The 13,538-nt window shown below is 42.8% G+C and overlaps 1 protein-coding gene across 1 annotated transcript in view; it reads right to left on the reverse strand.

Annotated features, from left to right (window-relative positions):
• SLC25A36 (solute carrier family 25 member 36) overlaps positions 1-9,251 on the reverse strand; it is a 111,241-nt gene extending 101,990 nt beyond the window's left edge. The window contains exon 1 of the mRNA XM_082249534.1: positions 8,951-9,251. Coding sequence (XP_082105660.1) covers positions 8,951-8,991 — 41 coding nt within the window. The 5' untranslated portion in view covers positions 8,992-9,251. The remainder of the gene's footprint in view (positions 1-8,950) is intronic.
• Between the last annotated feature and the right edge of the window lie 4,287 nt (positions 9,252-13,538).

Consider the following 13,538-nt stretch of genomic DNA (forward strand, 5'->3'; position numbering starts at 1 on the left):
CTCCCAAAGGCCACAGCCTGCCCTACAAAGTCTGAGGGAGAGTAAACTTTGCTTAGAAAGTTTGGAAACCCTTGATATAGAGCACAGTACAGTATATAGTAAGAGGGTATAGTAAAAAGTAAAGGCGGCTTCCTTTACTAGACCCCCTAAAGCAGTGCTTGTTCCAGGGCAGAACGGACTTATTCAGAGACCATGCACAGTAACCTGTGAATTTGCTGATTACATCTGTATTGCACACAATCTATCCCCAGCATGTAAGAAAACAACGCAATTTGCATGATCAAGATGAAAACATATAAAATTTAGATCCTACACATTTGTTGTGCTTGCTGAGAATTGCGTCTTTTCTGAATATGCAAATGAGGTCTACCACAGTTTTTGATCATACTTGTCGTATGCACAGCACCATCTAATGGCTGATGGGCAGGAAACAGTCTATTCGGTTTGGAAGGGTGACAAGGGATGCAGGGCTCGTAGTGCGACTTAACAGCAATGACGTGCAGATGTAGAAGAGCCACACAAAAAATGCCGGAATTTCATAACTGTTAGAGTTACTAGGACTTCAAAGTAGCAAGTGTTTTACAACTGCTTTTGTTTTTTGTAATAGAAAAACAACAGTTAACATATAAAATTGGTACTTCCAGGGGTTCCTATATTAAGTGTTATTAAACCCTCTATTTAGAAAAAATTGAGAGCTGTAGGTGCAGAGCCATTGATGCTGGTCACACATGCGCATTCTGCCATTTGTACTAAGGGTGATGGGATATGTAGTCCTGCAGTCTGGGGGAAGTGGTAATACAGAGTATGGAGCTAGCAGCTTTTAAATATTTAAAAAGTAGGTAACTAGGGATGTATTTTATAAAAACATTCTGGTAGAGGTACTTCAAAATTAAAAAATAGGAAGGTTTAATACTACTTTAAAAGAGAAAAAGAGAAGTTTGGGATTCCTGAAGAAAAAAAAAAAAAAGTTATACATACCTAGGTGGATGACGCATCGGTCCGATCTGTTCCTTACCGGCTCCAGACCGAGAACCGAGTGATCAAAGTAGAGGTCGACTGATTATCGGCAAAGCCGATATATCGAGGGCCGATCTGCACCTTTCCCGATATATCGGAATCGACCGATGCCTGCAGCTAGAGGTATCACCCCGGTACTGGTGTCCATAGCTGACGGTCGGCTGTCTTGTAATGACAACCGATGCGGCTGAGAAGCCGCTCGGCTGTCATTACAAGGAGCGGGAGGGGACGTCCCCCCCCACTCCCGCCGCCTTCCGCGGCTCGCCTGGGTCTCCCGTCCCACTGGGAGTCCCAGGCAACCATTCTGCACGGCCGCCAAAAAGAGAAGACCAGATCAAAGCCGCATTTGGTTCTGATCAGGTCTCCGTGTAAAAACCCAGAAGTGATGTCATGACATCACTTCCGGGTACTCTGCACCAAATAAAAAAAAAATTACAGCATTCAAAACAGCCAAACTTGGCGTTTTGAATGCTTTTAAGTGCAGAGGAGGGGTTTGGGGTCTTTCAGACCCCTAGATCCCTCCACAAGAGTACCTGTAAAAAATAAATAAATGTAATGTACGAAAACATCGGCCAATATCAGCAATAAAAAAAACGATATAGGTCGATCACTAGATCAAAGACTGCTGAATGTTTAGCTCTCGGTTTTCAGGCTGCAGAGAACCGGTGACTATCTGTCACCGGCTCTTTGCTCTGCCCCTCTACTGCACACTGGAGTGATAGGCTGTGGAGGTGGCAGGAGCAGCTGGCTCAGCCTCTCAGCAGCTCGATGGGAGGTTGCGCCAGCAGCTGGTTCAGGCATCTGGGTGGATTCCGACTGTCAAATCTGGATTTTTCTCAAGCCCAGTGACGTCAGACAACAGCAGGCTAAATGGGTCACAGGAGTGCAGAATGGACTGCACTCCTTTGATCCATAGGAGAAGTATGGCCAAAAAAGCTTTGGAGATAACTTTTTCTTTTAATGGATAGGTAATGGAGTCAACAAGCTGCAGTAAACTTACTTTCCCACTGGTACTGTATACTTTAGATTGAAAAACAAAAACACGTTCCTCAAGATAAATATGTGTTCACTGACAACAGCAATGACAATTGAGACTTTTTACTTTTGCCACAGTTTACATAAACCTCAACTCCAGGATTTGAATATTTCATACCGAATGCCAATGTTTTTCAGCCTAGCCACCATACTTGATCCACCATTATATAGCGGACAGCCTTTTATATCCAAAATAAAAACCCCTAAAATAAGTCAGGAAAGTGCAATAAAAGGATTTCCAATTAAGGCATCTAAAAAAAAAAAAAAAAAGGTATTGTTCAGATCTACAATTTCTGCTTTTGGGAATCAGTAGGTGGCTATGACAAACACTCATAGTGGGAAAAAAAAAAATGTAGCCTGCTGTTAACGCCGAGCAGTGTTCATTTTATGTGGTGCCAAAGCTAGGGAAACCTGCTGGGAAAACTTTCTGGCAATTTGATTTGATTTTCCTTCTAGCTCAATTTCTCCGAAAAGAAGATACAACAAAAAGTCCTATGTATGGCACAGTTAGGAATTTAATGAACTGTATGCTACACAGATGGTTACCCCTATTTTTAAAAAGTATTGGGTCAAAGCCACAGGAGGAAAAAACGATCAATACCATGCACCCAATCATATTTGGATTTCACAATGTATTCATCTGGCTCAGGCTAAATAACATTTAGTAATCTACAACAATGTGATTTGATTCCTGGCCATCACAATACTTAAAAAGGACATTGCCCTTTTGCCGCGGTATGTGTGCCAAGATTTTCACCAATAGGTCAGTCAGAGCCTGAAGTATTTTTAATTGCCTTTTTATTGCCAGAATTTCCAGATACAAAAAAAAAAAAAAAAAAAATTCTGTCGGTCTAACAACTGTTATTGAAATGTCAAGATGAAAAAAAATTATTTTTTTTATTGCCCCTAAAGCTTACACTGAAGTCTTCCATCACCTCACATTTTTACATTTCACCTGTTACCAGCAAAATGCAATATATCTAAAGTAATGCACTAGCAAAATCCGTAAACCTATCTCGCTTGATTGGTGCACTTAAGTGCTTGCACTGTATGGAGCCACTGTAATACCCAAAACTTGCATGTATGGGGCAAAAGTGCATACTACACCATCTCCCATAATGCAGTGCTCTGTTCTTAAGCAGCCCTCAACACATCTTGCTTTATGTAATTACCACATTTCAGAATAGAAATATTTGCCTTTGGAATTGCAGGGGGGCTTCAGCAGTAGAGCTGTTAAGGTAGTAGCAGTTATTCAGTGTCGGTGCTATTTTTCTTTTTTTTTTTGGGGGGGGGGGGGGGGTGTTATCGTTGTTTTACTTAAAGTATAACTAGTCTCCTTTTCTGGACTTCAAGCAGGCCGGCTCTTTATTGCAGAAGAGACATGCAATGTCTCTTCCACAATAAAATCAACCTACCTGCTAAAAGTCTCCTTTAGCGTGTATACTGACTGTGCAAGTGCAGATCCTGTGTGCTGGGTAACTGAAATCCTGCACATACACAGCAGTGACGTCATCCAGCGCTAACCATCGCAGATGGCGGCAGCCTGGAACATCAAAAAAAGTCAGGTAAAAGAGGCCAACACTGTCAAAGGACATTGGACCATTGGAGGAGAGGCAGGTATTGCAGACTTTAATTCTTTAGGAAGAACTCTAGGGAGAAAAAAAAAAAAAAGTTCAAAAAAGAATCTGCTGTATTACAAACAGTTAAATCTCAGGATCTATAAGCCACCTCCTGGATTACTGCCTGTTTTATAAAATTACACATTCATGGATTGCTGATAGTATAGGCCATGCTATACTTTCTGCTTTGACTGGAGACTTGCAGTTCTCCTACACAGCAATTGTCCCGTTTGCCTGCCCCTCCTCCCCTCTTGTACAATCACACATTTTGTGATCTGTGAACTAAGGGTTAAGGAGGACAGATTGTGTGTAGGAATCTGCAATTCTCAAGTGACTTCTACAATTGGGACTCAATAAAAATGTAATTTGTAAAGACCAGATAGTGATTCAGTTGGTGGCATACATCTTGTAATGACCTCCTGAACCTTTCCTTTCCCCCCTTACTTTCATTTGTTGGGGACAAGCAGTGCCGTTCATTGTGGTCATATGCACTGCTCTATGCACACTACAGATCCCACAGTCCCCAGTCCACCTTGGGAGTAAGCAGATGTCTAGGTTCCTACACACAGTGGGACCCATGAAAAACAAAACAGTGACCCTCTTACAAGAAGTCAAAAAAAACAACAGCAAAAAGAAAAAAAAAAAAAAAAAAAAAAAAAACAATAAAAACACAGTAGCAGGCCTTGGGGTTGATTTACTAAAACTGGAGAGTGCAAAATCTGGTGAAGCTCTGCCAATCAGCTTATAGTTTTATTTTTTGTCAAAGCTTAACTGAACAAGCTGAAGTTAGAAGCTGATTGGCTACCATGGACAGCTGCGCTGGATTTTGCACTCTCCAGTTTTAGTAAATTAACCTCAGTGTGCATTTTAGCCCACGCTCACATTGGGCTGATTTGACATGTCGATTTCAAAATAACATCTGTGCAAGAACCAGCACAGATGTCTGTCAAATCACACCCGAAGTCGGACTTAAAATGGCGGTATGAAATCAAGCGAGTTCACCTGAACTCGCACAATTTCAAACCCACCTCAGTGTGAACCTAGGCTCAATCAGAGTTGGTGCTAGTTTGCCTATTATAAACATACCACAATTGTCAATTTTACTTTAGGGTCCATTCACATTAGCGCGACTTGGTCGCCTAAGAAGTCGCGGTCGGTCGCTCGCCATTGAATAGTACAGGACCCGTTCTAATAGGAGCAACACAAGTCGCTCCGACTTAGAAAAAGGGTCCTGTACTACTTTAGGGCGACCTGGAGGCGACTTGCATTGACTTCAATTAGATGAAGTCCCTGGAAGTCGCGCCGAGGTCGCAGTGCACAATGTGCACCGCGACTTCACAGGTCGCCCCAGCAAGTCGTGTCGCGCCAGTCTGAATGGGCGCTTAAAGTATTAGTTCACCTTTACAAAAAAATTAAACGGTGAACACTGTATACCCTTCCCCAACTCTCCAGTCCCCACTGTACTTCCCTCTGGCAATGATGAGCTGTCAGTGCCCATGCAGTCAGTCCAAAAGTCTGGAGAGTTGAAATCTCTTCTTTTGTGTGGACAGACGAGAGCAATTCTTATTGGCCAGCACCTGCACATTGAATTGCTCTGGTCAATCCCAGGTGCCGTGCAAAGAGAAGAGAGGGAAGAGCGGGGATTTCAGAATGCTGGACTGGCTGCATGAGCTCAGACAACTCAGGGTCGCTAGAGGTAAATACAGCAGATACTTGTGGGGTGAGAAGGGTGTACGATTGTTAGTTCAACTTTATATATTTTTCTGTAAAAGGTGAACTAACCCTTTAAATAATTGTATGATGCCTTCTGTTCACTGTATGGTAATAATCCTGCTGCAGATTGGCCTCCTCTGAATGCCAACATTGACTGTAAACAAAACTGGAAACACAAACAAGCGAAAGCAGACATTACTTTACTCAAGATAACCACTGATTCTTTTTAATGGAAGAGGCGCACCATGACACTTGTATGTGTAAACAAACTTTCCTCTCCTTACTCATCAGTAACATAGCTGTAAGTTAAATACCAAAAGAGACCTGTCATTATAGAACTTTTCATGGGATAATGATGGCTAACATGAAAGGCTATTTGATTGACCAGACCACAACACAATGTCTCTTTACCTTGAATAGTGTGTGTAAAGATACCACTAAAGTGGCTGCTAGGAGTCCTTACAGTAATAGGCTATATTGTATAACAGGGTCTTTCCAAAAAGGTAAAAAACAGAGAGCTGAATATAACAAACCCATATATTGCTATATTCCTGGCATCACTTCAGTTTCCTCTGTAGTATAGAATTATCAGCTGCTACCCTCAGAAAATGGCACACCATCCTTCATTTATCTACTTTAGAGATGAGATTAGTGAAATAGGTGACTAATGTAGATTATACAAAATACATGAAAACATTTATAAAAGAGACATACATAGAAATATATATCAGAATATAGATGACGCGGATAGAACACTAATGAAAGCCCTACATGAATTCTGGTGACAGAGGAAAGAAGTGCGCTTCCCATGATAATCCACAGAACTTTCCCCATAAAATATTGCAGGAAGAAAACAATACACTGAGCAACACAGACCGAGGCAATGCAATACATCAGGCTCACTAAAATAGAGAACACTCAGGCTTTATTTACACTGACAGACCTGGTTTAGAAGGGGCATGTCTGTTAGTAATGACTTTTCATTGGTGCCATTCACCTGTGGTGCAGTCAGTTTAGCTGCGTTTAGAAAAAATAAAATTCTGTGCATCCAGGATCTGATGAGAAATTAAAAAAAGTGGCTATATGCAAGCGGAGGTGCAGCTAAATGCAAAAAGTAATCTGAGAGGTATAAGGTTGTTTATACTTAATAAATCACTTCTCCAGCATTTAGAGAAGATAACCACAGTAATGCCAGTGTGAACGAGGTCTTCCATATGCAGGATAGACTGACACCTCTTGGGCAATGTCTTTTCCTGTCATCTGTGTCCTATTGGGGAGATTTCCCTTTACTTCCTGTCCTATATACATAACAGAAGGGGAGAGGAAATCTGTGTAAAGAGAGCAGAAACACCCTTTTGAACAGCTGTTTCCAATGAAAGATCGCTCTTCACTGCTTGTTCTGGTGACAACCCCAAATTTTAGACTTTTGCTAATTTCAGTCATCAGGACAAACCTAGAGGGGTGATCTGCCCAATGGGGACAAAGAAAGCAATAAAAACCTGACTGAGGTTCTAACCCTTCTTAACTCTATCCAGACCCTAATGCTTATTTCCAATTTTGCAGCCAGATTGGGATAACACTTACTTTATATTTGTTACATGTCCTCATTCACAGAGCATAGCTTGAATAATAAAATGCAGCTTTACCTTTTTTAGATTCTCTTTTTATTGAAACTCTAGGACTGAAAAATCCTATTTGGTTCTCCCTGTTTATGAAGAGGGTTGTGAACTTGTGTATGTCATAATTAACCGATACACACACAGACAAAAAAAAAAAATTATAATATATATATATATATATATATATATATATATATATATATATATATATATATATATATATATATATATATATATATAAAATGTTTTATTTTTTTTTGGTATGCGGTGTAAATAAACACATACCATACATATCTCAACTGGGACACTACCTCCTTGGAGTTTGCATGTTCTCCCTGTGCTTGTGTGGGTTTTGTTTCCTCTGACACTCCTAAGACATGTTGGTAGCTTTATTGGCTCCTGTCTAGATTTTCCCTGGTATGTGTATGTAGGAATGGGAGTTAAGGACTTCAGATTGCAAGCTCCTGGATAGCAGTGACTGATGTGAATGTACAACATGTAAAGTGCTGCATAAATTCTCAGTGTAATATACATACCTATAATAAAGAAATACATGGGGTTTACTCAAATTGGAGTGCACAGTAGAAATACACCATAAAAGAATAAGGTTTGGCTTTAGATGGACAAATCAAGACAGGTACAATTGTCACACAAAGCAACCATGAATCTTCAACAGTAAGAGTCGGTTCACACTATAGCGACACGACTTCGGGGCGACTTGAACAAGTCGCCGTGCACCGCGACTTTGGCACGGCTTGCACTGACTTCACATAATGTGCCAGTTCACACTACTCCGACAAGTCGTGCTCCATTCTGTGCAATGGGAACCGTTCTAAAAGGAACGACTCAAGTCGCTCCGACTTAGAAAAAGGTTCCTGCACTACTTTTGGCCGAAGTCGGAGCGACTTGCATTGACTTCCATTATGGGAAGTCAGTGCAAGCCACGCTGAAGTTGCGTTCAAGTCGCCCGAAGTCGTGTCGCCATAGTGTGAACTGACTCGAAGGGTTTATTCCCACGTGCAGGCACATGTGTAGCTCTGCGTGACAGGCTGCTGCTGGTGTGCACTGTATAGATACATTGTTACATCACACTGTTTACATTTTTTTTTTTCAATTTTGTTTAACTGTCACAAAAAGACATTGCATTTAAAGAGAAGAAATGCTAAACTTTTTAGGTCATACTTCTCTGGGTCACTGGAATGCACTGGCTTTTGTTCTCCTGTGACACTAAAGCCTGCTGTCAGCTGATGTCACAGAGCTGCTCCCGGATCTGAAAGAATCCCGACTATATTTTTGGGATTCACTCACCACCCTGGTAGCCAATTGTGTTTCTAAGCACATAGCTGAAAGCCAAAGCCAGCTGTGCTCACCCACTCTCCATCCAGGTGCGCCAGTGAGCACTGGAGAGGCAAGGCATGGAGCGGTGACTTTCCAAGCAGACAGAGAACCAGTTCTGGGGCCTAGATCTTTTGTGGGTCAGTTGTCGCATCAAGGTGAAAATGTGTTATTTATATATACCCCAAACTTCTCCTTTCAGCTCAAAGTACCTCAGCTGTGATGTAGTACATGGCACCAAGCTGTGCAATAATGCAACACTAAAACAATAGGCCACAAGGCACCTTGCCCCGTCTATGTGTTAGCACCGGGGTGACTGAGTGCAAGTTTTACAGCGCAGCCAATGAATCAGGCCAGGCTGCCTCCGGTAAGAGGATTGCACACCAGGGGGCGCCCCCACCCCCTCATGTTATCATGGAATGTCATTACTAGTGACAACGACACAGTTTAGAAGAGTGATGTGACATCAGTGACAGAGCAATGAGCACCCCACACACAGCACAAGTCCCTGTCAGCCCCATGTATGAATAATAAAGGGGTTCACCTCCCCCTCCCTCCATGGACATTGTGTCCCCTTCCCACCCTCCACAAGGTGACATGCAGCACACCTACCCTCCAGCAAACAGATGTACCAGGGTGTCTCTCTGGCTCATTCTCTCTCATTCTTCTCCCCTGCACACTAGGAAGGGAGGGCAGGGGAGGTGTCGCCGGTCCTGGTGAGGAGAGGATCCCTCCTGGGCAAACACTGAAGCTGGTAGGCCCGCTGACAGGCTCCCCCAATGACCGCACTCAGCTCCGCTCTCCCACTACAATGAGTCAGGCGAGAGATACATATATATATACAGGGAGAGGTGTATAGCGCCGACACAGGCTGCCCTCCGTCCCTCCTCACACACCCCGGCTGTCCAGTATCACCGTCTCCTCTGCCGCCTCTCAGTCTCCCTCATGAATATTCAGCAGCCCGACATCAACACAAGCCCTATTGGCTGGTGGCCAAAGGCGGACGTGACGACACGAGGCAGCTGTCTCTCACGTGACTCTCACAGAGTTGGCTCATGCTGGCTTGCGGGTGTGCAGAGGGCTATAGGGCAGAGGTGTGAGTGAAGAGCTGGGAGGACTGCAAATACCAGCATGCCTCTGTTCTAGAGAAGGGCTATGTAGGGATAGATCATTTCTCACTGAGCTCTACCTCATAGAGCCAAGGGGGATTCATCAATACTGGAGCAGTGGTGCATGCTTACCAATCAGCTTGTCCTGTAAGGGCTCATTCACATTATTATTTTTTTGCACTAAACCTAGGTGACTGCTACAGCATATATCCCTCCTTGTGGGGACTGCAGTCAGGCCACCAGACAGTTCCAAATTAGTGGTCATGCTATCAGACAAGTTTTTTTTTGTGTTGGAAATTGTAGACGGAAACATTATTTGACACAATGCACAGCAGATTGTAACCTACAAAATAATTATTACACAAATGTGTCATACACACCCCCCTCTACCATATCTTACAATAAGGGGGGATTTTACTGTGGAAATTTAAAGATACAGAGCCCCAAATATCACCCCTTAGGCTACAAATTGTCATTTTCGCAATACTTCAAAATGGATCAGACATGAAATCTCCCATTGGACCAATACGTTTACAATGCAGATGTGTCATACACACCCCCCTCTACCATATCTTACAATATGGTGGGATTTTACTGTGGAAATTGCAAAATGACAATTTGTAGACTAAGGGGTGATATTTGGGGCTCTGTATCTTTAAATTTCCACAGTAAAATCCCCCCATATTGTAAGATATGGTAGAGGGGGGTGTGTTTGACACATCTGCATTGTAAACGTATTGGTCCAATGGGAGATTTCATGTCTGATCCATTTTGAAGTATTGCGAAAATGTCAATTTGTAGACTAAGGGGTGATATTTGGGGCTCTGTATCTTTAAATTTCCACAGTAAAATCCCCCCATATTGTAAAATATGGTAGAGGGGGGTGTGTATGACACATCTGCATTGTAAACGTAATGGTCCAATGGGAGATTTCATGTCTGATCCATTTTGAAGTATTACGAAAATGTCAGTTTGTAGTCAATGGATTGATATTTGGGTGTCTGTATCTTTAAATTTCCACAGTAAAATCCCACCGTATTGTAAGATATGGTAGAGGGGGGTGTGTATGACACATCTGCATTGTAAACGTATTGGTCCAATGGGAGATTTCATAACTGATCCATTTTGAAATATTGCGAAAATGTCAATTTGTAGTCTAAGTGGTGATATTTGGGGCTCTGTATCTTTAAATTTCCACAGTAAAATCCCACCGTATTGTAAGATATGGTGGAGGGGGGTGTGTATGACACATCTGCATTGTAAACGTATTGGTCCAATGGGAGATTTTATTTTTCTCCCATTTAACATTTTTGAAAAATATTCAATTTGTAGCCTAAGGGGTGATATTTGGGGCTCTGTATCTTTAAATTTCCACAGTAAAATCCCACCGTATTGTAAGATATGGTAGAGGGGTTGTGTTTGACACATCTGCATTGTAAACGTATTGGTCCAATGGGAGATTTCATGTCTGATCCATTTTGAAGTATTACGAAAATGTCAGTTTGTAGTCAATGGATTGATATTTGGGTGTCTGTATCTTTAAATTTCCACAGTAAAATCCCACCGTATTGTAAGATATGGTAGAGGGGGGTGTGTATGACACATCTGCATTTTAAACGTATTGGTCCAATGGGAGATTTCATGTCTGATCCATTTTTTAGTATTGCGAAAATGACAATTTGTAGACTAAGGGGTGATATTTGGGGCTCTGTATCTTTAAATTTCCACAGTAAAATCTAACCGTATTGTAAGATATGGTAGAGGGGGGTGTGTATGACACATTTGTGTAATAATTATTTTGTAGGTTACAATCATTGTGTCAAATAATGTTTCCGTCTACAATTTCCAACACAAAAAAAACTTGTCTGATAGCATGACCACTAATTTGGAACTGTCTGATGGCTTGACTGCAGTTTGTGGGGGGGTTATGAGTAATTACCCTTCCCAAACAGGACATTGTTTTAAAGCATAACGACTTGATAAAAAATAATATTCTGTAGCACAGAGCATTCCACATTAATTATGCTACCAATATTTCCTCCAGTGTTGCCCCCGCTTCTTCTTGTTAGCCCAGAGCCCCAGCAATAAACAAAACTAAACCCATCAATTTAGTCCCAATACACAAACATGCGATGCGGGAACCCTGCGAATCCACTGGTTCCTGCATCGCATTCAAATCGCAGGCAGTTCACACTGCCATATGCAAATCGCTGGGGGTGTCAATACAAAGTTAACGACACCCCCAGATCAGTTCGCATATCGCAGTGCGAACTGTCAGTTTGGACATGAATCAGGTCGCATAGCTGTGAACAACCATGCGATCCGATTCTTGTGCTGACCCAAAAAAGGGTCCTGTGCGAGTTGTGTCTGAATGCGATGTATGGCTGAATTTGCATCGCATAGACATCGCATGTGATTTGCAGAGCAGTGCGCTGAGAATCACATACGATGTATGTCATCGCACATATGTGAACCGGCACTAAAAGATTTAAAAAAAACAGTTACATTGCTGGGATTGCTAACTGTCACATTTGCTTGTGTTCTTTAACTACCTCAATACCGGACACTTAAACCCCCTTCCTTCCCAGACCAATTTTCAGCTTTTAGCGCTGTTGCATTTTGAATGACAATTGCGTGGTCATGCAACACTGTACCTAAACCAAATTTGTGTCATTTTTTCCCCACAAATAGAGCTTTCTTTTGGTGGTATTTGATCACCACAAGGTTTTTTCTTTTTTTGGTGCACAAATAAAAAAAGACCGAAAAAATTAAAAAAAAAAAAGTTTTTTTGTTTTAAGTTATTAAATTTTGTAAATAGATACGTTTTTTCCTGCACTGGTGAGCACTGATGAGGCCGCACTGACAGGCACTGATCAGGAGGCACTGATGGGGTGGCACTGATATGCAGCACTGATAGGTAGCACTGATGGGCACTGATAGGTAGCACTGATATGCAGCATTGGTGGGCACTGATAGGCAGCGCTGATGGGCACTGATCGGCGGCACTGATAGGTGGCAATGACGGGCACTGATCGGCACTGATAGGTGGCACTGATGGGCGGCACTGATAGGCAGCACTGGTGGGCAATAATGGGCACTGGTGGGCGGCACTGATAGATGGCAATAATGGGCACTGGTGGGCAGCACTGATAGATGGCATTGGTGGGCAACACTGATAGGGAGGGCACCACTGGCAGGCTCTCTGAGCCCTGATTGCCGTCCCTGGTGGCCATGGTGGGCATCCCTGGTGGTCATGGGTGGGCATCCCTGGTGGCTCTAGTGGCACCCCCCCCCCCCCCCAGGGCTGCACTGGTAACCAATGTACTGATTACCAGCACAGACCCCCCCTGTGATCAGTAAGTAATTAGTAAAACTCACTGATCCCCTGGTTGCAGCACAGATCGTCTTCTTCTCCTCACTGACAGGATCTGTGTGAGGAGAAGAAGAGATCAAAGCCGTTACAACGGCTGTATTTACATTACATGACGGCTGTGATTGGACACAGCCGTCATGTGATCAGGAGGGCCAATCACAGGGCCCTCCTGCCAAATCTGGGGACACAGGCACATTGAGATCGCACCGCTGCGTGTGCCCGCGGCGGCGCGATCTCGCTCCTTCTGCAGGACGTTCCGGAACATCCGATCAGAAGGAGGAGACTCCCACCCGGCCTTATATGAACAGTGGCCTGGGTGGGAGGTGGTTAAACTGTCAAACCATCAAATTGCTGCTGTCATAACTGATCACACGTGCAGCACCATGGCAGTTGTAGATCAAACAGTAGCAGCTTCCTTGGCTGTAAAGAATAAGAGTTGCAAAATAAAGTAAAAATACCTGTGCTTAGTGAAAAATTACTAAAATAAATGATTATAAATGGTGATTAACCACTTTAGCCCCGGAGGATTTGGCTGCTCAAAGACTAGGCCCTATTTTGATTTAAATGCACTGCGTGAATTTAACGGACAATTGCGCGGTCATACAATGCTGTACATAAACAAAATTGACGTCCTTTTTTTCCCACAAACAGAGCTTTCTTTTGGTGGTATTTGATCACCTGTGTGATTTTTATTTTTTGCGCTATAAACAAGAAAATA

This window comes from Pelophylax lessonae (assembly GCF_965119305.1).
Source record: "Pelophylax lessonae genome assembly, chromosome: 3".
Classification (NCBI taxonomy): Eukaryota; Metazoa; Chordata; class Amphibia; order Anura; family Ranidae; genus Pelophylax; species Pelophylax lessonae.